This window comes from Ciconia boyciana, chromosome 2, assembly GCF_034638445.1.
Source record: "Ciconia boyciana chromosome 2, ASM3463844v1, whole genome shotgun sequence".
NCBI classification, from domain to species: Eukaryota; Metazoa; Chordata; class Aves; order Ciconiiformes; family Ciconiidae; genus Ciconia; species Ciconia boyciana.
Window position 1 is genome coordinate 13,291,346 of NC_132935.1, and position 25,654 is coordinate 13,316,999.

General features: G+C 43.3%; 2 protein-coding genes across 5 annotated transcripts in view; one reads left to right on the forward strand and one right to left on the reverse strand.

The window, feature by feature from the left end:
- Positions 1-380: 380 nt before the first annotated feature.
- On the reverse strand, positions 381-12,745 carry NTAQ1 (N-terminal glutamine amidase 1). 3 transcript variants are annotated; one of them, XM_072851938.1, is made up of 6 exons: positions 12,720-12,745; positions 11,886-11,985; positions 11,306-11,356; positions 9,095-9,243; positions 8,656-8,780; positions 381-741 (listed from the first exon to the last, which is right to left on the reverse strand). In XM_072851938.1, exons 2-6 carry the CDS (start codon positions 11,886-11,888, stop codon positions 608-610), a joined length of 462 nt encoding a protein of 153 aa, XP_072708039.1. In that variant the 5' UTR covers positions 11,889-11,985; positions 12,720-12,745; the 3' UTR covers positions 381-607. The 3 variants fall into 3 exon arrangements, with proteins under 3 accessions (XP_072708039.1, XP_072708037.1, XP_072708038.1); XM_072851936.1 differs by lacking the exon at positions 12,720-12,745 and adding an exon at positions 12,283-12,566 and having other exon boundaries at positions 383-741; XM_072851937.1 differs by lacking the exon at positions 12,720-12,745 and adding an exon at positions 12,125-12,272 and having other exon boundaries at positions 386-741.
- Positions 12,626-25,654, forward strand: part of ATAD2 (ATPase family AAA domain containing 2) — a 39,644-nt gene continuing 26,615 nt past the window's right edge. For both annotated transcript variants that reach the window (XM_072851933.1, XM_072851934.1), the window contains exons 1-6: positions 12,626-13,246; positions 19,305-19,447; positions 19,960-20,009; positions 21,299-21,452; positions 22,875-22,971; positions 23,986-24,058. In XM_072851933.1, the coding sequence (XP_072708034.1) occupies positions 13,034-13,246; positions 19,305-19,447; positions 19,960-20,009; positions 21,299-21,452; positions 22,875-22,971; positions 23,986-24,058 (730 nt within the window). In that variant the 5' untranslated portion in view covers positions 12,626-13,033. The remainder of the gene's footprint in view (positions 13,247-19,304; positions 19,448-19,959; positions 20,010-21,298; positions 21,453-22,874; positions 22,972-23,985; positions 24,059-25,654) is intronic.

A 25,654-nucleotide genomic window follows, 5' to 3' on the forward strand; every position in this document is an offset into this window, starting at 1 on the left:
TTTAACTGGCATGGCAGGCGTTTAATTCTCCCCTCGTACAGCACAGAAACCTAGATACTTACCTGGTTTTACATAGTGCTTGGGAGTTCAAGATTGTATTACTAAATCTATGTTCCCTTTGTGAGTCTGGCCTTTAGGCTTCTGCTAAATGAGCCTAACTGATAAAGTTAGTGACTAAACTGAGATCCACTGTCTGTTTATATAAGTGATAGAAATCATAACATAAAGAAAATATACTGTATCTCACTTCTAAAACGTGGTGACATTTAACAATTTGAGCTACATTGTTCAGTATTTTATGCATATATTTTTCCAAAAGCTTTTCTTACAGCATGTAAATGCTCTTTTCAATTTGGGTACAGTAGATGGAAAAGTCATATGCTTACAGTGGGATGTCTGCCTTTGATTTGACGTATTAAAAACCAAGTTCATTCTTACATAATCAAAATAAAAGTTTTTATTCCGTTCATGATATTTCTGATTGGGTATTCTATTTGCCCAAATACTTATTCCATGTAAAGAAACATAAACCATAAATACAATGTAAGAGCAGCAAAAGAAAACACAGCCACTCAAAACAGAAGCAGGGAGAACTTCTTTGTTTGTTTCACTGTCCTTCCAAGGAATAGCTGTAATCAGTCTGTCTGCCAAATCGATGCACAAAGTCCGGAAGGGGGAACACTGAGCCCCATCCCACTTTGGGATTCATACTGATGAAATCATCCAAGTTCATCTTGGAGTCTAAAAAAGGACCAGAAAAGGGAAATATTTAAGTTCTTGATGCAGCTTCTGTAGCACAGGTATACATCTATCAAGCAAATGCCCAGAAAACCCTCTTTGATAGTTCCATTCCAAATAGTGGAATTCATAGCACACTTGCTGAGCAGTAGTCCGGCAAGATCCTGCAAATTGTATGGTGCTATGAAAACATCTATTTCCAGTCTCTGAAATGTTGCTTTTGTCCCTGATCCCTCTCTCTGCCTATGGCAATAATCACATTACCAGATCAGTAAGCATCCTTAGTCATTAGAAACTAGCATGCGTAGCAAAGAGTAAGATTTTTCCCTGCAACAGCAGCCTAGAAGGGTCGAGTAGTGTCAGAGAACTGGAGTCCAAATAACAACCAACACAGGGAACTGCAATGCAATAAACAGGTGCTTGTAGTCTTCCTGCATTCACACAAGGCTCATTCATTACTCAAAAGCAGGGGAGATATTATTCCCCCATTAAGTTCTGAACCAAAGTCAACTGAGTCAGCTTTTGCACTGACTACAGAGGACCTGGATCAGAGCAGCAGTCAGAACTGGAAGTTGCTTACTGTCTCTCAGAAGTGATTAGTCTCTTGGCAAACCTACAATTCGTTACTCCCCAGACTACAGTATTTGCTCTGTATTTGCTTTCCCTCCAGCCCTGAACTTTGTCCTTGCTGTACACCGGTCCACTGCACAGTCAGAATATGCAGACCGGCAGAAATGTCTGACATAACCTAGCCCATAGCCTAGAGGGATGCTCAAAGGAAGGTACAAACCTAGGCTGGGGGCAAACACTGTTTTTTTGAATCCTGAACCACTGAATGAAGTCAGACAGGAAAAGGTTAACTGCCAGAGTTTCAAAAGAAAAGTAACCATGACTGCTCTTTGCCAGGAGTTTGATCTGCTCTGACCCTGCAGGAGAGGTAGAAACCATGCTGTCCTGTTCATGGATCCCAGAGAGCTCAGTGGAAAGTGCTGGTGTGCATTTTTTTGGTTTAGCTGCCTTATACATCCTTTTTCTGGAGCTGGCCTGGTACAAGCTTTGCTGACTCAGAACCATGCTGATCAGAGGTTTCTGATTCCTCAGCCTATTCAGCTCTTGACTACAAACATCCGTGGGCTTGTTGTTTTATGTTCTCACTGACGATCTGCACAAATAATCTTTTTAAATGCCCATTAAAAGAAAACTGGAAGAGAATGAGTTTAAAGAACAGAGTGGGAGAGCCACTGGATTTACTGTTACAGCTTTCCTGCTGTATTTAAGTATTTATTTTAACATGGATGATTCAAGTGCGTACTTAAGGATTAAGAACCAAACAAGAGTAGGCTCTAATGAATGGATTATAAAATCCATAGGATGGAATTTGCTTCAGCTGCAAATAGCTTGTGCAATTAGGTTTACCATTATGGACAGCGCAAGTGAGGAAGGGAAGACAATGTTCGGGAATCCCAGACCCAACAGTGCCAGCCATAACCCAGCCCCCGAAGCCCTCTATTTGCACCACATCTACGCTATGGCACAGCTTTGTGATTTACCTAATCCCAGCTCTCACCACTTCCAAGGTCTGGCCCCTAATTCTTTTCTTGTTAACCTGTTTGGGCTCTGCACATTGAAAATCCTTACGTCCAGCCAAGCATCTTCCTACCGCTGAAGTGAGTCTGGCAGAACAGGGCCAATTTCTGCCTGACTATGTGGGGATTTAAATAGCACAAGCCCAGCAATTTGCTGTTGTAGCTCAAGAACAATTAGTAGTGGGTAACAGCTCTTGCTTGCTGGTAGACTGGTAAGCCTGTTTTCCAATTCCCAACTTGTCTTTTCCTCCCAGATGCTTTTGTTTTAAAATTAATGTGATTCTTCATATAGTTTAAGATTTGAAAGATAAGTAATTGCCTGGTTTATGTGCACTGAGCATAGTAGAATAATTTAATAAAACTGTTCTGCAAATGGTAAAGAAGCCCAAAGGGGATTGTTCCAATAGAGTTACAAATGCAGCTGCTGCTGCTAAGAACTTTGAAGTTGCTGTCACAATGTCTGTAGGAAGTGAAATATTCTCTTAAATTCAGAAGGATTGTGGCAGAGCATAACACAGTCCATCAGAGAAGTTTAATGAAAGGAAAAATTGTTTTAACAAAGCCAACAGGAACACTCCTGTGAAGAGGGGATGGTCTAAGAACTGGTCAGTAGATGGCACTGAAGCAGTATGAGAGCTATCCATAGGAAAAAAGATAGCGAGACCTCTCCCGTTTTATTTAATTCAGGAGATAACAGTCTCTCTATGCCACTCTTCTTACTCATGGGCTGTATCTGAATGCCATGTATGTTATGTTAGACCTTGCAGCTTTAGGAAACAGCTTGGCAAAAATGCATGAGAACACCACAAAGTCCTCTTCCTGAAGCAGATGAAGAGTGACAAACAGCAGAATTTACAAAAGAGACATCTGGATGCTACAGTTGACAAACCAAGAGGATTTCTCCACAAAAGGAGGAGCATGCTTTATATAACATTTATACAAGGTCAAGAGCAGCAGAATCAGGTTTTTTTAAAGATTTACATTACACTTGCAGTCCTCCTCAGGTGCTGTGGCTATTATACTAGCTTGCATTTGTGCATGCACAGAGCCAATGCTTCCTCTTTGATGAAACTCACTTTGTTACGCACACACACTGTCAATGAGACCTAGCTGGCGCATTCTGGGATTCCTGCATAATTTTATTTTTTTAATCAAGTCCGACACTTTTGCCCCAAGCAGGGATGAAATAAAAGGCCACACACTATCAGATGGCATTGTTAGCCATGATACTTGTGGCTTCTGCCAACAGTAGTTAGAAAGCAATGTTTCAGCCAAGACAAGGCTTGGCTCACAGACCTTGGACTAACTGCATAATGACAGCTGCTGAATGGCTGCTGGAGGTGAGCAAGTCTGAAACAAAGCCTCCAAGATCTGCTGCTGCCTAACCTTGGGGGCACCCAAAATACTTAGAAAGTTGGGCTCTTCAGAGACTTCTGTAGGCATTTACAGTTCTCTTCAGATGGCCCTCCCTTGCCTGAGAAGGGAGAGAAGTGTTTTTGCAGGCAGAATCGGAAAGGCTGTTACGACACTCAGCTGGAGGGTGCTGTCCCCACAGCTGAGACATAACCAACGGTGCAAACCACCTTGGTCCATCTCGGTGTAAAACAAAGCTGCTCACCTTAAATTATCTTTCACAGAAAGCGGCTTAATTTCAATAAGCCACTCACAGAATTTAAATACTTCTATCTTTAGTTGTGCCTTTATTGTCTCTATCCTGACTTGATTCTTTACTTCCACAAAAGCTCAATGAAGTAAGGACCTAACTTGACAAACTGGAATTTTATTCTCATATGAAAGAAGCAGAAGGCTCCCATGAATTGCATATGAGCTACTTATATCCATATCGGTGCTTCTTTTTTTCCTTCACTAGGATCCTACCACCACCTCAGAGAGGAGATACAGAAGGGAACTACAGACATCTGCCTGGCCTCTGTCTAGCAGCTTGCCTGTTACACAGATATGTCACACAGCACCTCCAGAATTTCTCAGCTGTCCTACTCATGCTCTTCAAAACAAACAAAAAAACCCCAAGTAAACCCCCATCATTTATGGCTACCAGGGATATTAATAATAATAAAAAGAACAAAAAGCCTTTACAAATCAATCCTGCCAGTGTGCTACCAAACACCTAGGGAGAACTGAAATTCAAACCAATGCTTTTCAGTGTTAGAGCTGATGCTAACAGTTGTATATAAGCAGTACCACCATCTGTTCTGAGTAATTTTGAAATGCACTGTGCAAGCTGTATTTTACACAGGCTTGCAGTAAGGAGGCCTGATCTCACCAGGACTCATAAACTAAGCAAAATCAGACCTCATTAATTTGTGGAGAGAAGACTTAAAAGAAAACCCCAGGCTGGGCTCACCAGTCCTAGAATGATGAATCTGTGCACCAAATTGCATCATCTTAATTTATATTATTTGAACAAAATACCAGACTTGCTCCTGTTTTCTTTCAAGTGGCAACCAGGTGGGACCAGGGAAATCTGCTGTAGCTCAGGTATGCTTATTCCACCAGAGCTGCTTTGAGGATAGGGCTGGGTGAGAAAGCACCATGCACCCAGTTAGGTTAGCCAGCTTCTTCTGGCATGCATGGCAGCAAAGCAGAACAGTGGCCAAAGCAATGCCAATAAGAAACATAGAGGCCTAGCTCTGGAAAATGGCTAGGCCAGAGACAGTTGCAAAAGGCTAATGCTTAGCATGTGAGTTCTGATGGAATATTGAGGAGTTTCAGGGTTTTTTGTTCAGTTGGTTGGTTTGGGGTTGTTTGGGTTTGGTATTTTGGGGGGGTTTTTTGTTTGTTTTTTTTTGTTTGGGTTTTTTTGTGTGTGTGTTGTTTTTTTTTAATAACACTAAGGTTCTTTTTTAAAAAAATCGCCTAGTCCCATCTTCAATTTTTTTTAAGCACGGACTGGAATTTATGACTCAGGCTTATTTTAGAAGGTTTATTTTACAACCCCATGAGCAGCACAAATACAGTTTAAGAATAATTCCTTTTGAGTTAATATTAAGAAAAAAAAATGCTGAACTGGTTACTGATAGAGATTCCTTGATTCCATTCCAAAAGGAATTTCATGGTCATTAAACATTTCCTGGTGTATTTCATAAAAAGTGTCACTGGTCCCAGTATCCTGTCCCAGCTCCACACTGGGTAATTACATTATCCTACCTATGGTCCTATTTAACTTACATTTGACTTGGATACTATGGAATTTCCTTTTATTTATTCCTTGAATTTACCAGTCTCTAAAGGATGAGAATTACCAGTTCCACTTGTTGACAGCAACATTTTCTAAACCTGTATGTTGGCCTGCAGGACACATGCTCATCTACACAACCACATCACTGAAGCACAGGACTTAGATTCAGCTAAAAGTTAAAGCACATGCTTGTTCAACAACAGTTAAACCCAGACTCCTCACTGACTTACAACATTGTGCTCATTGAAGCACTCATCATTCTAAGATATCTCAAGTGCATACAGGGAAGACAAAAATCAAAGCTGGAGAAACTGGTACTGAATGAAAGACAACTTGAACTAAATATCCTAGATCTGATACAAACTATTCCTGTTCTGACCCAGATCCTGAAGCTACCTAATGAACAACCTTCCACCTTCAGTGGGTGCAGGCTAACCAGTTTTCTTCATCTGCAACATTCAGCCAACTGACCAGGAGACCAGAGTGCATCAGCACAGAGCTGGAATATTGTGTCCAGTTTGGGACTCCTCAGTACAAAAAACCCCCCAAAACATTGACATACTGGAGTAAGCCCAGAAGAGGGACATCAAGTTGTTTGGGGTGGGAGAACATGATATTCAAGGAGAGGCTGAGAGAACTGTGCGTGTTCAGTCTTAAACAGAGAAGATGAAGGGGAGACCTTTCTGCTGTCTGCATCTACCTGATCAGAGGACACAGAGAAGATGGAGCCAGAGCCTTCCTGGAGGAGCCTGGCAACAGGACAAGAAACAAAGAATGGAAGTTGGAACATGGGAAATTCTGATTAGATATGACAAATTATTTTTTTTTTTTACCACGACAGTGGCCAGATATTGGAACAGACTGCCCAGAGAGATGGTGGAATCTCCATCCCTGGAGGTGTTCAAGACGAGACTGGACAGAGCCCTAAAGAACCCCTGTTTTGAGCAGGGGTTGGACTGAATGACCTATGGATGTTCCTTTCAGTGTAGCAAGGTACAGAGCAAAGAAATAAAGCATGGGAGAAATTGAAGATCTATGTATCTTTCACTATCTATTAACATCACTGAGACAATCTGGAGGTTGGTTGAGACCATGTGGCTGCTGTGCGTCAGTGAGGTAAAGCTCAGTCAAGCAAGACAGATAAGGGGAGAGTTACAGGGTTTGCAGCTATGGAGTCATTCACTACAGCTAGAGGTACACGTACACATCTGCAACTGTTTGAGTCATTCTGTAACTTACTATCTGCAAGTAATGTTTTCTACTATTTTGATTTGAGTAGAAGTTTTCACCTTCCTTATCTGGCCTGATCTATATTCCTCACACTTTCATTAGCTCTCAACTATCACAAGAATAAGGTTTCCACAGGCAAAAAGTCCTCAGCACCCTGGAAGCTCCAGTAACAGTGAACCATCCACTGCAGTCCAGGCATTCTCCACTTGCTACACCACCTTTGTATAAACCTTTACTAGAGATAAGGACCAAGACATAGAATTTAAGGTGCTGCATAACCTGGATTGTCTAGAAAACACCTAAAGCTTCACAATGAAGACTACATCTGTGTTCCTGCCCACATTCATAACTCGCTTCTACTCTAGTGTGAAACACCAAGCTTCCTTAGAAGCCAAAGCAAAGACTGAGAATTAACTTGCCAGCAACTTAAAACCACGATAAACTTAGACCTAAACACAAAACATGTTTCTTTGACCCTGCCTTCTCTAACATAAATACATAGCAGTACTGTGTTATTAAAAAAGCAACAAAACCAAACATGCAGAGCAGTAACATGAAAACTCTTTCAAAGCAAAACTTCACCACGCTCTTCTCCATCTGGGAAGAAAATGAGAGAACAAACACATGGCAAATGTTAGCCAGCTTGCCAAACGCATGATTAGAATAAGCTGAAATGCTGTGTGATAAGAATGGTTTCAGCAGTTCTATAGAAGAGAAGAGATGGCAAGTCTTTCCTTCTCTCTCTGCTTGGCCCAGAGGCTATTATCTAGGCTATCGCTTAAAAGAGGCTTAAGGAAAAATTTGCTGACTTGCCAGTTTGGCTTAAAGTGTCCTCAGGTGCATACACCTGGTAGGGAAACCTCAAACAGATCGTGCAGGCAAACCTAGCATGCTGAGCAGAGCCTGAAAACTTTCTCCTGTCAAAATACTCTGCTCTGGCAGGATGGGACCTGCCAACTAAAGTGTGGTATAATCACTGTGTTAAAAATTCACTTTGTGACCCCTAAGCAAGTTGCTTCAGTTCCCTGCTGTAACAAGGGAACAGTATTACTTACCTCTCATTCTCTGCTCAGTTTATGAAGATCAGTAATTAATGTTTGATAATGGTAAATGCCAGGAGACATGCTAGACTTCACATGTTCAGAAAAGGAAGTGCCAAATGCTTCATAGCCCTATTTTTTTTTTTCCATACGAAATAATAAGCTAGTGTGCTGGTTTTGGCTGGGATAGAGTTAATTTTCTCCATAGTAGCTAGTATGGGACTATGCTTTGGATTTGTGCTGGAAACAGTGTTGATAATACAGGGATGTTTTCATTGTTGCTGAGCAGTGCTTACACAGAGTCAAGGCCTTTCCTGCTTCTCACCCCACCCCACCAGCGAGTAGGCTGGGGGTGCACAAGAAGCTGGGAGGGGACACAGCCGGGACAGCTGACCCCAGCTGACCAAAGGGATATTCCATACCATATGATGTCATGCTCAGCATATAAAGCTGGGGGAAAAAGACATTCGGAGTGATGGCGTTTGTCTTCCCAAGTAACCGTTACGCGTGATGGACCCCTGCTTTCCTGGAGATGGCTGAACACCTGCCTGCTGATGGGAAGTGGTAAATGAATTCCTTGTTTTGCTTTGTTTGCATGCGTGGCTTTTGCTTTCCCTATTAAACTGTCTTTACCTCAACCCACGAGTTTTCTCAGTTTTACTCTTCTGATTCTCTCCCCCATCCCACTGCAGGGGGAGTGAGTGAGCAGCTGTGTGGGGCTTAGTTGCCGGCTGGGGTTAAACCACCACAGCTAGCTGCATGTGCTTCTGGACACGTTATGGAACCATATTTATTTCTTATGTGCATCTTGGACCATGTCATTCAACACTGTAAACAGGAAAAAGGAGCTCTGGCAGCTTACCTGCAGTTTCAATGCAAGGGTATGAAGGAGGAGGTTTCTGCCATTGCCCATTTGCATCTTTCATATGAGATCTGTCTGAAGCAAATGTCTTCAAGTACAAATCTGCTCGAATCATTCTGATTTTCCTAAATAATAATGCAAAATTGTATCAAAAGATGCAGGTATACAATACTGCATTAGTCACTCAGAACAAGAGCCCTTTCCTCCCATCAAGGAACATTAATTTCATTAAATACATAAATCAGCAATACTGTGCCAAGCAGTTAACTAGTTAACAAGAAACTACAGTAGGAAAGAAAAGGGCTTTTGATGACTAACACAGTGCATTTATTTTACTGGAGTATAGCAAAAAACCTCTGTCACTACGCATCCACAAAGAGAACTTCAACTTTTGATTTCATGAAATAACATTCATGGTCTTTATATTTTATGTCATCACCTGTGAAATTCTGGATGAAGGCTGTCATCCAACCTAAAGGCCTCCACACTGTACACATCAAAAGGACACGGAAACGGCAACACTGTGTCAAGATCATAAATGAAGTTCTGCTCCCCGCTGGAAACATGAAGTAGAATAACATGGTAGTCCTGGGAAGAAGGGTAACTGCTATTAGTTAAACAGCCATTAATGAGAAACTGGCAAAGGGAGTGAAAAAAAAAGCTTCCTAGAAGCAGAAGCTAAAGATCCTTTCTTTAAATCCTGCTTTCTGCCCTTGAAGTATTAAGCCTGTAATGCTTCTGGCACCAGAAGAGAGATTTCCTAATGCCTGTCTCACCCATCGTGCCTTTCAAGAAACCTTGGTATTCTCCCCATTCCTTTGCAGCCTCCTTTGATTTAAGCCTGGACAGCTAAACTAAAGTGTATGCTAATCCTAAGAGAACAGCAAATCTCTTTCACGTCCCACACCAAAACACAAAAGTTGAGTTGGATAAGCATTTTTGTCTTAGACCCAGTCCTAAATAAAAGCTCACAACAATATATGATGATAGCTTAACATTAAAATTATCTAGCGATCTCTTCTAATAAGAGATGTTGTACCTGTTGCAGTAACACGGTATGTGAATTTGAGTGCCGAGTGTTTAGCTGCCAGAAGCAGCTGAAAAAACAGCATGAACTGAAAAAGCAGCAAACGGCTCAGGTCAAGAGGAACGTATGAGTAAGATGAATTCCTGTAGTAGCTCTTGAAGCTGGGAAAAAACGCCTATGGGTACTATACCACAGTTTTTCAAGGTAACTATTTTGTCTTGACATTTGGGTTCCGAGGTGCAGTTTTATTCCCTAACTTGTAAGAAACATAGGTGTGGTGGAGGTTTGGAGAAATTGGAGTTACTTATGTTAGGTGTCAGATATGTACACTGCTGTTTTCCAATATTAAATTGAAGGTAGCTGTTAACAGCTTATTAAAGCTTACATTAAATCCACTCACAAAAAGAGTCTGAAGCACTGTTTTTTGACGCTTTCAATGTTAAACAATCCTAACCACAAAGGGATTGGAATTAAAAAGATCTTAGGCAAGCTATTTTGACAGACCAATATATACATACAACTGTATGCAACAATATTTAGAAGAATCTGTTACAGAGTATAAGAAAAATTAACTACAAGCTTTACATATCCTGTGTTCCACTGAAACATCAAAGTTAAAACACCTTTTGATCCATGAGTTTTTATCAGAAATCCACATTCTGCAGTGGCCTTTCCCAACTCTCCTATTCCTTCTTAGATCATCTTCATAACACTTGGATCTCTTTTTAAACTAATCCTTTTTTGTACTATAAACAAACATATTTTGGGAGAGGATGAATGATTCAGAACACACAGAACTTCAGAAGTTTGCAGATTATTTTGCAGAATTTCAGAACCAGAAATTGCCACAGGAAATAGAGTTTTTTCCATGTCAGATAACTGAAATAACTCTGTAATGATACATATTTGAAAGGAATTCTGTAGTGGCAATTACTGAATTAATTCATGAAATGACACTCCAAAGCCACCATTTATGGGTCAGTTTAATTGATGACATCTGCATACATTAACGCTTATATTTTTCTATCCTCTGTCAGGCCTATATGGATATTTTCACACACCTACTTCTTACAAGTACGGACATCTACTGAAAATTCTACAAAGCTGGTAGCCTCAACGATACCCACATAATAATTTTCACAAATCTGCACGTACTCTTACCAATGTTAAGGTTTGTCATCTGTAGATTTTACTGGCTGTCTCACTGTTAATTTACTATGAATGGTAAAAAGGAGCACTGGATTTAGGCTCTTTATAAATTTCTTGTAAAAGAATAATAAATATTAATACAAAACTATAGAATGGTTGAGGCTGCAAGGGATCTCTGGAGGTCCAAACCCCCTGCTCAGGCAGGGACATCTAGAGCCAGCTGACCGGGACCATGTCCAGGCAGCTTCTAAATATCTCCAAGGATGGAGACTCCACAATCTCTCTGGGCAACCTGCTCCAGTGCTCCATCACCCTCACCACAAAAAAAGTGTTTCCTGATGTTCAGATGGAACAGTTTGTTGCAGTGAAGATGGCTGACACTGCCCATGTCTGATCCTGCAGATATCAACTATGGAAGCATGCACTCGAAATTACTGAGAGAGAGAGAGAGAGAGAGAGAACAGAATGCTTTACCCAGACAACAGGCTCATCTCCATGTCCTGATTTCTGCTTCCAGAGTGGAATCTGAAAGTTATAAGTGAATAAATCTGAAGTTAACAAAACCTTTCAGATTAATACAGATTAATTTGGGGTTAATTTGTTAGTTCTTTGCTAACCTATCCACTTCATCAGCTCACATCTGTGCTGCAGTCAGAAAATTTTCTCTAGTTTCTATCTTTCAGGAGCATGAAGTTGGAGATAGTATTCTGGACCACATAATATAATCATTCTCCTAAACCGACAGATTACAGGGAAGAATTCCCCCACAGCTCACAGGGACATCATGCCTCTTCCCATGCTCCTGAATGCATCAGATAACTAAAAGATCTTACATGGTATGGTTTGCACGCCTCTGAGCCAAAACGAGCTACAAGAGGGTTTTGGACCATGTCTCACTTACAGGTTGGGCTGTGGTTAAAATGCCTGGGCCCATGTCTCACCTACGTCAGGCTGCAGTCTAAAGACCTGGGACCACGTCTCACCTACACTGGGCTGCCGTCTAAAGGCCTGAATCTCTCCATAGCTGCATTCGCATCACATCTCATCGACTCACCATCCTCTTATCATTAGATATGAAAACAGCATAAAATTCTTCTAAAGGGTATTCATCCTGACTCCTGATGTAGTCACAAAGTTTCCAAACGTTTTCTTCACTGTAAAACATAAGAATTAATTATTTTTTCCCCCTTAGCTTCATTTCTAGTGAACAGAAGCGAGCCGAGAGGCGATGCCTGCTGGAAAGTCACCCAGTGCAGACTCCATTTGTGGCCAGAGGCGCTCCAGGTCACACACCCGCTTAAGATAAGCCTCCCAGTACAGGCTGACACAACGCGCGATTATCGCTCACGCCGCTCTCTGCCTCAGCGCCTCACGGGGGGTGGGGGCATCAACCTCACGGCTCCCGCCTGCCCCGCGCACCGCCCCCGGCCCCGGCCACCGGCGGCCCTTACCAGTAGCAGCTGGTGTAGGCGCAGGCGGGGCGGGGCGGCACCGCCGCCTCGTAGGCAGCCGCCGGCCGCGCCATGGCCGGCCTCGGCGGGGGGTGAGGGCGGGGCAGGAAGTGCCGGGCGCGGCGGGAGCCACCGGCTACGCCTTCCCCGAGGAAGCGCGGCCGCGCGGCAGGGCCGCCATGCCGGCTCGCCTCAGGCGCTTCCCGCGCATCGCCGGAGCAGCGGCCAGGGGCGCGGGAAGCGCGGCCGCTCGCACGCGGGGCCCCCTGGGGCGGGGAGCGGAGGGATGAGGAGCCGCGCCCGCCGCCGCGCGGGGGAGCGGCCGCTTTAAGCGGCGGCCCCGGCAAGCCCGGCGGCCCCGCCCCCTGCCGGCGGGAAGCGGCGGAGGGGCGGGCGCAGCGCGCGCCGCCGAGCCAATCGCGCGCCGGCAAAACAACCTGCTCAAACTTTTACGCGCCAAAAACGTCGAAAGGCCGCAGGGCGGAACGTGTTCTTCCGCCGCCCGGGCCGGGACTCGCTGCCGGAGGGAAAAGCAGCCGCGGGGAGAGCGGGGCGGGGCGTGCGCCGCCGGCCTCCGCGAGGGCGGGCACGCCGCGGCGGGGGAGCCGCTGCGGCCTTCGGGGCGGGCGGAAGGAAGGCAGGAAGGCGGCGAGGCGGAGGGATCCGGGGGAAAGGGCGGCCACCCAGCGGCGCGCGAGCTCTGGCGGCAGAATCGGGCGCGGGGCTGGCGCGGCGCGGCCCCGGCTCCGCCATGGTGGTCCTGCGGAGCAGCGCCGCCCGCCCGGCGGCCCGCGACAGCCGCGGCCGCCGCCGCCCCCCCTTCGACCTCATGGACTCCAGCTCCGAGTTCATTTCCTTGGAGCCCCCCTCGCTCAGCAGCCGCCGCATCTGGACGCGCTCCGGGGCCGCCTCGGCCGCCGCCAGGGCCGCGGGATCCAGGGGGACCAGAAGAGCCGACGAGGCCGTGAGTACCGGGCGGGGGGAGCGCCGGCTCCTCTCGGCTCTGCCCCGGCTCCGCGAGGCAGGCGCTGGGCTGTGGGCCCGGGGAGGTGCGCGGTGGGGGTGCCGGTGCCGGCCGGGAGCCTTCGGGAGCTGTTGGGGGGGTGGGGGGGAAGCTGGGAAAGCCGGGTCCCCGCGCAAAAGCGCCGGAGATCGGTGTCACGTGGAGGAAAAAACAGGGGAAAAATGAGTATTTAGCGTGAGCGCCTGCAGTTGTGGCCGGTTGCGTTACCGTGTGTGAAGAAGCAGCCGGGGCCGCCCCAGCCCCGCCGCCCCGCGGGTTTCTGGGCACCCCGCAGCTGAAGAGGGGCTCGGCACAACCTCTGGGCCCGGGGACCAGTGACAGGGTGCTGAGAGACCCTCACCGGGTCGCCTGCAGCCCTGCGAATGTAAACTTTTCGCCTCGCCTTCTGGTTTGGTGTGTTATCTGTATTTCCCTTTCCCCCTTTATTTTGATTGAATTTGTTACCTAAAAAGTTATCTTAAAAAGATCTTAGAGACCGCTTTACTTTAGTTGTGGTAACGCTCATAGAGAGAGCACTCGCTGTTTTGATGACAAAAATACATCAAAATACATGCTCGACACAAAATATACATGACCTATAACTGCATTCTAGCTGTCCTGAAGTGCCTGTAAAATACTCCTTAGTCAGGTGTATATAGGTACTACTTTGGATGCCTTAAAAACAAAGCTCTGTTTAGAAATCAGGACTAATTTGTACTTAATTAAAGCACTTATGTGCGTAACCTAAAATGGTGAACATTTTACTTCAGCTTTTTATAATTTGAATCTACCCTAGTAGCAAAGAGACAACTTACATGATTATAAAGGATATTATGCTGTCTGTGCTATCTGCATCTCAGTGTTGCTACTTGAATAACTGAACCATTTCACTTTGAGAAGTTCATTGTTTTTAATGTAGCCTTCAAAAGCTAAAACTCTTCTCTGCTCTTTCCAAGTCAGGCTCTTCTCCACAGGGTGTCCTGCATTTCCATGACAAATAAAGGCAGACCAGATCCAACTCAGAAGTGGTCTGCTCTTCAGGGGAGCCTTGCCTTGGAGTGATGCTTGTAGTGGACTCTGTTTCTTTCCAGCAGAACTCTTTCAGGATTTTCAGTTGTATGGATTAATATATATATATTTTTTCCATTATTTTCAAGACTACTGAACTAAGAAGGAAGAAATCCTTGGGGTGGTTTTTTGTTTGTTTTTTTTTTTTTTTTCCTTTGCAAACAGTCATGGAATCTGCGTAAAGATCACTGCTTTGCTTTTGCAGTGTACACTAGAAATGGTTGTCAGAGGCTACAGGGAATTCAGCTGCCTGTTGCGCATGGGGGAAGGCTGTGCAAAGTTAGGCAGATAAAGCAGCTGGCACGTGTTTTCAGTGTGAACAGGAATGAGGAAGATAAATGTAAACTTTTCACTGAAACCAATGCAGAATCATCATTATGAAACTGGCTGTAAAGTTCTTTGTTTTGGTTTCTTTATTTCTTTTCTTTTTTTTCTTCCTTTTTCCAGACCTTTCCCATGCTTTGAGGCATGGAGTCATTCTTATTTCATTTGTAGGATGGCCAGGCTTTGCTGGAGCTTTGTAACTGCAGAGACAATGCAGAAGTCATCTCCGAGATGACGGAGATGATGATGCTGGTGCTAGTTGCATGTTCAAGTCCTAATGCCTCTTTCCTGTCTTGTTGATGTGCAAGGACTTGGTGGTGGCAGCTTTTGCGGTTTTTCTGATATCAGCACGCAATATATCTCTACTTATTTAGCTTATTTTGTCCATAGAGAGTAAGGAGCATATGGCAGGAGGGCTAAGGTAAACTGGCCTCTGATGGGTTTATCTTCTTCCAAGTTTCCAGTTCCATGGAGTCCCGTGGCAGATCTGAAGTGGTTACTGTCCCCTTGGAAGCTGTGTATCTGCAGGTCTATAACCCTGGTGTAACTCCCCAGGCTGAAAAAGATTGTTGTCTTGTGACCTGTATTTGAGGGCAATGTGCTCCAGAGTTCCCTTTTTGTCTGGGCAAAGTGGAAACCAGCACCTTTCTAGGCTAAGCCTTCAGACTCGTCTGTATAGGGACCTTGGCATCTGAGCTCACAGCCTTGTTGCCTAAGCACTTGATCTGTTCTGATAGTACTTCAACATAGATTTACTTCCTCAGAGATACCAGATAGCTAAACATAGATTTTGTAAAAAGACTTGTTAGAAACAATTTCTAATCACTTTCTATAGCATGAGAAAAGTAACAAAATATGAAATGCTTTCAAAATTTGAAATACTTCACAAAATTCTTTCATCCAGTTGCCTTACCTTTCCAGTTTAGCCATTTGCTTCTACTGAATTTCAGTTCTTGAGCATGTTTTTTCAGCCTGATAGGGTTGATAAGAGTTAGTTACTCTTGCTCTGCTGGTAGCTTGCTGGAGTTCACCTAATGGTTCTTGGTGTCTGCCATTTCACAGAGCTGGGATGCCTTCCTACGAATGGAGGATGGTCAGAGTTAGCAATATGCATTGTTACTGCTTTGCCTGTGTCCTAATTTAAGCCAAGATTAAGGTAAAAAGTCAGTATAGAGGATAAAGAATAACACAAGTATTGCGAACATTACATTAAAAATACATTTAAAAAGGCAAACAAGTGCATAAGTATACATAGAAATATTTCCCAGGTCACTATACCCTTTTTTTTTCTAACATCTGTGCTGACATTCTTTAAGTGTTTGTTCTTCTTTCAGTCTGGGATTTGGCCCAGAAATTTGTGAAGTGTATTATTGCAGTGTATATCTTTTAACTGATATGGCAAACCTTTAAGATTTCTCCCAAGGAATATTTACTTCTAGATCAATGAAGTAGAAATACCCAGAGTGGCAGTTATAACTTATGTATCTTGCAGTTTAAGTAAGCTAAATCTTCCAGAGTTGCTCCCAACTTCAGAGTCTAATTTCACAAGTGAGCATGTATTTAGAAATAAAGCCTCTTACTTAAAAAGTTGTCCTTATTTGAAAGTGCTGTTTGTTGAGAGTAGCTGAATCTGGTAGCCCTATGAACAGTACAAATGGCCTGATCCTTCTTCCCTCTCTGGCTGATCAGGATGAAAACCTGTTAGTGGGAAAATACACACAGAGATGTATATATGTAATATGGATCCCTGTATTTGGTCTTGGGCACGCAGTCTGTCTGTAGCTGCCATCAGATGCCTGGGTCTCCCCAGGGGCTGGCAGCCGGGTGTGTAAGCCCCAGAGGTGCACAGCCCTGTTCCAGTTGCTGGTATTTAGACCCCGTGTGTGTGCTCACACGCACGCAGTATGTAACTGTCCGTAGACGCTCGGTCAAACCAGTAACAGGCCCTGGGTGGCCTGGTCTCCCCGTTGCCTCATGCACAGACACAGACGGGTCCCTGGCCCAGACCTATGGCCTCTCCAGTAGCTGCCCCCCAGCCCAGCACTTGGCTCAGACCCGCCTGGTCTCTCCAGTATTTGTCCCAGACTTGTGGCCTTTCCAGTACCTGGTTCCCAAAACTCTCACCCTAGCTACCCTAGCCTCTAACCCTAGCTATGCTGGCTTGGTGTCTGTTAGCGATGGCGCAGGCCATAAGGAGGTGTAGCCCCTTCTCCCGTCGCTGGCACTCGGACCTCTGTGCCTCATGACACAGAAACACCATCAAATAAATAAATAAGAAGCCAGGACAGACTGTGGTGATCGGCGTCCCACAATGAGTCATCTTCTAGGCAGAGGCCCTCACTCGGTCTGTGAGGTGACCCCCGAGGCCTCTCCCGCCCGCACCCCTGGGGAGTCCCTCGCCCTGGAGCCAGGCCTTGGGCTGACCGACGGCCTCGAAGGGAGCGGGGTCGGGCCGCTCCCCCAGTGCTGCGTTACGAGGGTGCCTCTGCCTGCCAGTGCTTTTCTGCTGCTTTTTGTGCAGATTAGCCTTTAATCACGTAACCTAACATTATAGGCAGTTCCCAGGCATGCCGATAGATTGTATAGGATGATATATAAGCCATACTCATACCAGCTGCAGGAATACTACTGAGTACATTTGCAGGTGATAGAACATCATTATTTCTTGGTCTAGGGGTTTTTTTTCTAGTTGTCTCAGTGATGAATGCTGAAAGTATTGGTTCAAGTCTTTATTTACTCCTTTGTGTGAGCATGCACAAAAACCTGCCTTCTTCAGATAAACCTAGGCCTCTGTAAAATTAAAAATTAGTTGAAAGGCTTCCTGTTACTATTTCTTTCTTAAACTTTTGAGAGGAAAAATGTTAAAGGTGACTCTGACGGATCAGAGTGCCTCTCATTAAGTTCTAGGTCTTGCTACATCCATCTGTGCTGGATCTGAGAAGCAGAAAATGTCTTTAGGGATTTCATCTCAGATGCCCAGATTAAAAAGCCATCTATGGGAGGCACCTTGTGAGGCCTCGCTCCACCAGCCCGGAGGACTGCAGGGAGGGAGGTGCTCTTTAAAACAAGCGATGAAGGAAAGGTGATTTAAATCCTCCTTGTGCAAAAGGTCTGTCTTGAGAGAAGTTGTCAGGTTGTTGTGGTTTAACCCAGCAGGCAACTAAACACCACACAGCCGTTTGCTCCCTCCCTCCCCTCAGTGGGATGGGGGAGAGAATTAGAAAAAAAAAAAAGTGTAAGTTGTGGGTTGAGATAAAGACAGTTTAATAGGACAGAAAATGAAGGAAAAATAATAATGATAAAAGAACATACAAAATAAGTGATGCACAATGCAATTGCTCACCACCTGCCAACTGATGCCCAGCCAGTTTCTGAGCAGCAGTCACCGCCTCCCGGCCAACTCCCCCTAGTTTATATACTGAGCATGATGCCATATGGTATGGAATAGCCCTTTGGTGAGTTTGGGTCAGCTGTCCTGGCTGTGTCCCCTCCCAGCTTCTTGCTGGCAGGGCATGAGAAGCTGAAAAGTCCTTGACTAGTATAAGCACTGCTCAGCAACAACTAAACCATTAGTGTGTTATCAACATTATTCTCATACTAAATCCAAAACAGAGCACTATACCAGGTACTAGGAAGAAAATGAACTCTATCCCAGATGAAACCAGGACACAGGTGAACATTGGGGACGGCTTGTTCAAAGTTGACTGAAGAGAAGACCGTCAGACAGTTACAGGATTGCCCAGGTCTGTGGCTCAGGGCTGACCCCTCAGCAGCGGGTGGCTGCAGCTTTCATTGTGTGGTCCTGCAAGGGCCTTGCGTGTGTATCATTGCCCTCCTGTAGCGACCTTCTTCACGCTTCTGTCATCATCTCCATCAACTGCTAATGGAAGTACGTCTTAGTTAGTGTTAAGTTAGTGTCAAGAACTAGAAGAATCTGGTCTATTTTCTGCCCTTTTCAGTGTGAGATTTACTGTGGTGTACTCTTAATGAAACTTTGGGTTGTAAACTGAATAAGGCACCTCTCATCATCATCACAGCTTTTCTCACGTAGTAAAAGTGATAGTAGTCATCCTCCTTGCAGAAATACCAATGTGAACAAGATTAACAGCCATTAAAAAAGTGTATCTTGAGTTCCCTTTGGTTTCCTGTGGATAAATGCCGTCCTCCCAAAGGAAATCTTTTAATGTCCCTCCAAATGCAGTCATAAATGGAACAGAGATAGGAGAAAAACTCTCCTAACTAGATTTTAATCCTAGGACATGCACGGTCAAGCTTGACTGCTCTTCTGAATGAATTTTTAAATAAAAGTTGGGGTTTTTTTTAATTAAACGCTAAGTTTATATGAAAGGCTTTGCCGCAATAATTTATTCAAAGGATATTAAGCTCAAGTTGTCCACAAGAAAAGCATGGCGGAGGGGAGCTTTAGCTTCCAAAGCTGTGTTGTTTTTTGTTTTTCCTGAGAGCTACTTCTTGGTGCAGAAGTGGTTTAAGGCTTACCTGCTGTTAGTTGCACCACTGTCAAGTCAGGAGAGTTACAGAATAAACTTGCCTAAATGAGGGAGAATTTCCTTCTTAGATCAACATACATGGTTCAGATAAATATGTTCTTATTTCCTTCTTTCCCTAGGAATTTTCCTCTGGTAAAATTGAATGCTTCAATGGACACTGTTTAAGATCAACAAGAAAAAACATGCCGCCCTGTTCAGACTCTAGCTTTGACAAAAGCATGGAAATATTAAGTGAAAATGTCAATCGAAGACACTTTACGAGGTATTGTGTTTCTAGACGTCCAATCTCTGTTCAATTCATAGAACGAAAAGGAAAAGTGAAAGCATATACAATGAGTCATGTCATGATAAATCTACAGCTAAAAATCTGCAGGGGAATATGATTATGTTAATGTCAGTGCCAGTATCTTAGAACTAGACTCACTCTTCTTAGTAAAACTCTTCTGCTTGTATAAAAAACATGCATCTTTTCCCAAGTCCTTTGAGATCTCTGCTTTGGTTACTGAGATGTTATTTGCACTATTGAGACTTTAAGATTAGCAGGTTAGGAAATTTATGTCCTTATAGAACTGTCTGCATATGGTACGCAGCAGACTTGGGATCCGAATCCTCTGTGTGGTACACAGGCTTTTCTTTGCATGATGTGGAGCACTGGATTATAAACTTGGCTGGGTTCCCTAGGCTTGATGGGGAACAATACAATACTTCTGTACATTAATTCTAATACAATAATTCTTTTCTCCCTTCTCTACTCTGTCCTCTCTCTTAATGTAGGCAGTTGGCAAAGCCGAAATCAGACCAGAAAAAAGAAGAATATAAAGAAGGTAAGGAGCAGTAACTCCCTAGGATTCCTTTTTAGCCTGGTTTCTGAGAAGGATTGTGTTTGGTCACTCAATTTAACTTGGCCGCAAAAACTTCTGAACTTATCAACTGAAATTAGCTGAAGTTGCGAGAATAGATATCTCAAAGATAGTGAACTTCCTATGAGTTTTATGAAAAGAGGTAGGTGCAAATAGGAGGATATGCTATTAATTCCTTTCAGGCTTGGGGAGAATGCAGTGTGAATTCCAGCCCACTCTTAGGCACTAGAGAATCTGTTCCTTAGCTTCGTTTTTTTTGTCACATGGATTTTCTGGAGTCTGCAGGACACAAATTAGTTGAAAATCATTCTTGCAAATAGGAGAGAATATTGCAGTATTATAATATATGTGAGTTAAAAAGTAATTCAGTCATGAGACGCACAAACCCACTGAGCTGGGGAAGGTGTCACTGAAGTTCAGCGATTTACCTTGGAACTGAATTGCCGTGCTGAGTACACAAGCAGGCTTGGTGCCGTGAGGCCGCTTGCTGGCAGCTGGGAAAATCCGTTATTTCCAGGCAGTGTCCTGCCAGCCACGGGCTGAACGCGGGAAGGGGCCTGAAATGCACTTTGTGTGTAGTAATTCAAGTTCTAATTGTGCACTACTTTCTCACTGACCTCTCTTAACTGTGTTAGTGATAGTGCAAGTAATAAACCCGTGGCAAAGGATGCTGTGTGGTAAATACTGGGCAGATCTTTTTTTAAAGCAGGCAAGCATTTGAGTTCTTTGGTATTTGGGAGTTTATCCTGAGACACTTCTTACTTTCTAGAGCTTTTGTGTCATGATGCAGAAAATGAAAGTGATGCATGCTTAAACAGCATACTAAAAACAGGCATCTTAAGAAGAGACTTCCCACATAAACAATTTTTTTTAAAAAACTATTAGATACAATTTTACATGAATGGAGTAAAAACACCTTAGAGAGAGGTATTTGGTTTTTTTCACTTTTCCAGAAAGAAGTAACTGGAATAAACTTGCCTCCTGCAGGAACAAAAGTTGTGTGTGTGTTTTCATCAGATTGGCTTTCCAGTCTGTTAAAAAGTTGCTATATGAGTCATGCTTTTAAGTAGGTAGTTTAAAAATAAATAATTTAAGTTGAATGCTGTGGTCATGACAATAACTTCTAATTCAGTATCTAATTCAGAAAAAATCAATCCACTGCAGATTTTTTTACATTTTACTAGAGCAACGGTGAAATAAAGGGAATAACATATTTTCCGCCTCAAAATATTTTATATATCAATGCATTTTAGTCACCAGAACACTGAAGACCAGAGCTGATGCAAAAGCTGCAGAACAAGTCCATGAAGAAAATGGGGATTTGGAGGTCCGCCGAAGCTGCAGACTTCGACAAAGTCATTACACCGCTACAAATCAATCTGTTTTGTTTGACAAACTTATAACAAAGTGAGTGGGGTTTTTTTCATCATCTTGCAAAGCTACTAAAATGAGCCTTATTAACCAGCCTTTGTGCTATGGCTTAATATTGGCTAGGGACTTTCTTCTTTTGACAGCAGGAAAAGGTATTGTTATTCCTGGCAGCAAGAGCTAAATGTATTCGGTCGTTAGGCTGAGACTTCCCCATGTGCCCCTATGAATCCTGTACATCCTTGTGATAACTGCTGGGCTGCAGATGCCCTCCATAGTAGTGTCCCACCAGAGTTACATGGCTTAGAACTTGCAGAATATTGTTAGCAACCTCTGCTAACATTCCTTTGCTGTTGATCAGGTGGGGTCTCCTCCTCTTCCTGCACCAGTATGTCCTGTAATCATTGTTAATATATTGATTGATGTAAGGTGTGGTCCTTCATACTTTGCAGCCAAGCTGTTTAACCTGAGTTTTTTGGAAATAGGTGCTTGTGGCTGTTTAAGACTTCCGGGTCGGAGAGTGTGTGCAGGAGGACGTGTTTGGAAGGTGCTTCATGTGTAAAGAATTTGGGCACAGCCAATGTTTAAATTGGCCACTGGTATCTTCATTTTGGGATTGCCAGTTGCGGAGAGATCTCACACTAGAGCATCTTTTATGTATGGGCTGGGTGGGTTTATGTGTTGTCTTGTGAACCAAAACGATCACTTTACGTTGTGACATTTGGTAGATTTAACTTGCCCTCTAAATCAATTTTCTTGGCATCAGAAGTGGCTTCATTTTTAATTATCTTTTCTTCTACACTTATGAATATTTTTGTAACACGCGGTTGAGTTAAGATACTGAGGAAAGTTGGATACAGCCAAAGTGAAGTAGTCCTAGTGTTTCTGCCTGTCCGTCCATGGCTTAATTCTCTTTGTAAAGCCCAAACTGACCTTGTTTTCTGAAAGGTTTGCAAAGTGTAACAGCAGTGGGATGTTTTTTCCAGCATATATAGTCATGGAAAACCAACACGAATCTTAAATTACAGTTAAGAGAAGAATAAGCAACCTGTTGTCTGAGGAAAGCTGTGAACTAAAAATGACTTAATGCTGTCATGCAGATCAACTTAAGTGCTATTAAAAACTGCCATAATTTCTGTTATCTTACTATGATCTTCAGAATTCTTTTTTTCCTACTAAAACATTTTTTTGGTTTTTTTTACTGTGTTCAGCGAGAGGGGAAAATAAACCTGAAAACGGTGTATGTTTGCAAATCCTCAAATGCTTGTTCTTAAATCTCTTTATAAAAAAGTAAACGTTTGACCTAATTTTTAAGTAGTGTTTAAAAACTTGGCTAAGCGTCAATGACTCTGGCTTTGTGCATGCTATATTAAAATGTCATACTGATTATGTGTACTGTTTTAAATGGGGATTTTTTGTACTTGCCTGTCTTTGCTCTTACATGTCAACTTTTTATCTTAGTACTGCAGAAGCAGTCTTGCAAAAAATGGATGACATGGAGAAGATGCGTAGACGGCGAATGATGGAAGACCTTGGGGTGTTCCACGATGCAGAAGAAGTAGATGCTAATTTATTTTACTATTTTTGTATAAGTAGTGTATTTCACACAGGGAAATTACTTAGTTGTAATTTTAATTTAGCTGAAATAACTTCTTCCAAAGAATAGCGTACTCTAAAATAACGTTTGTTTTTGCTCTCTAATTATAATTTAACATCTTACTGTTGCAGTCATGCTACAGATACACTCTAAAGGTGGAGGAAATATCTTCTTCAGAAGACATGAAATAGCAGTGATATGCTGAAATACATGTCTTATACTACGCTTTCTGAATTGCCTTATGATTGTTGAATGGACACTGCTTACAAACAGCTGTTTCAGGGGTTGGGTTTTCACTTCAGATCTTACTGAAAAGTGAATTCATTGATGCCTGCTTTATCTATGTTTGTTCTTGTGCCAGCCTTGCCTGTGTACTTAAGTAGTCCTGTGTCCCTAGAGGAACTTATGTTAAAATTATATACAGCAATCATATTTCCTCTATACAGCAATCATATTTCCTCTGTCTTAGTTTTGCTCTATTAAATTAAGTTCTTCTACTGTCCTTTTGAATGACAGGCACTTCATTTTTTAAACATCTTCATAGCCTGCTTTCATATTTTTTTGTTTAGATCTGAATTCCTTTTTTTTAATTTTTATTTAATGAAACCAGAATTGTCTGTAGTACTTCATATATCATCTCTCAAATTCCATATGAATTTTTTTTGTCTGCTAGGAATTGCTTTTTCCTGGGTTCTGCCACACTCTTCAGTTATTAACCTGTGATTAATTGATACACTCAGTTTTGTATCTGGATAAGTATTTAACTATTGCATGTACTAAACCCTATTTTAGAGCAGAAATTCTTGTTACTAATCCTGGGTGCCAGAATTATGTTCCTATCCTCTCCTCTTGTACCTTAATTTAATCTTTTGTGTATATGGAGTCCCTTGATAATGTTACTCTATAGGCACCAAATATGCCGATATCAGGTTTTCTGCATATTTGTGACTGATCTTTCTTGTTTCTTTTGATTAGGAAAACCTTGATATGTACTCCCGAGGAAAGAAAGAAATCCAAAGAGCTGATGAAGAAATAGCTGATAATCAAGGTGGCATTGTAGCTTAGTTCTGTTTTAAATTTTCTTTACTATGCTCTAGCCAAAACCTTTGTCTTAAACAATTGAGATGAGCTGAACTACTGGGTATTTTTCATCTATTAAAAAATTTGTATTGCTATTGACATTACAAGCCATAGTCACGGACTCTAGTGAGCTCAGAACAGGTATTCAGAGGAAAAAAAAAAAATCGGTGCTTTTCCAAAATGTTTACAAGATAAAAGGCAACAGATGGCTGTGGACAGGTGGGAATATAAAGAAATGGACGGTATTACTCAGAATGAGAAAGAGTGATCTTGCTGCAGCAGGAGCATGACAGTTTTCACGGTTTCGAGCAGCACAGCAAGAGTTTTCAGGAAGTAAGGGAGGCTGCCAGATGTGTATGGAAAGCTCCTCCCGAGCGTGAAGATCAGCAGGGGAGAAGATAGTGTTGTTCGTTTTTGTGTTTAGCAGGTAGTCAGTGGAAGCTGCTGTCCGGGCCTGTAATTAGGAGCTGTCATCCCAGTACTCAGTGGGAAATAACATGAGGAATAAGGCTTAATTGCAAAAGGCCATATTAACTTTATGTTTGAAATGAGGGGGAAAAACTTTAAGGTTTTAAGGAGAATGATAGTTGCGATTAAGGCAGTCAGTCCAACGATCCTTGTAGGAGCTTTCTGGATGGAACAGAATGGGGCGAGACTGTACTTAAGGACAGAAAAGGATGTGGTGGTAGTTGAGCCAGTCATTGTTAGGTTGTGTGATAGACCTCTGCATGCCCACGTTGGAGCTCAGAGAGACAGCGGCAGGAGGGGGAGCTCAAATAATACCCCGCCAGGCTACTCCCAAGGCCATCAGCCCATCAAAGTCCCATCTGCACAAGCCCAGAGGAGCACAGGGGTGCGCAATGGCAAGCAGGGATCCAAATCAAGGACTCAAATCAAGGAGGAATAGCCACCTTGTCTGAGTCCCTCCCAGGGCTGTCCCAGCAGAACCATCAGCCCCAGCGTGAAACCTATCTGGATGAGTCTATCGGGGGCAGCTCTCCAGATCACCTTTTGGACTAAGGCGTTACTGCCTAGGGGTGGGACATTGTGGGATGCAGGGGAAAAGCAGTTCACGCAGGACTTATGGGATCTTGAGAGCAGGAACTGAAGGCAGGACAAGGGAGGGGGTTTAGGGGATTTTGGGAGGAACAAGAGTGGGAAAATAAAGGGGCAAGGGGATAAAAAGGGCCAGTCACGTGTAAATAGTTCACTGGTCAGTACGTTTGTTTGACTGTGCCCTGTGCCTGATCACCTGTCTGACCATCAGACCATCAGAACTTGAATGAGAGATGATTTATGCAATACCCATTGAGGGCAGTATCTTGTACATGTTACACAGACTGTGTAAGACTTGACCACTGGCAGTGGAGACCTACAAAAAGGTTCAAACTAGATGTCCAGGTGATCTTGTTCCTAATCATGAACAAGCCAGAGAACAGTCCGTGGCCTGTTTTTAGGCCTGTTATTCATTCAGACCTAGCCTGTGGCTCCCACGTGTGCACCTCAGTGGTCAGACTTCCTCGTAGAGCAGCAGAGAACTGTTGGAGCCACAGGAGTCCAGCAA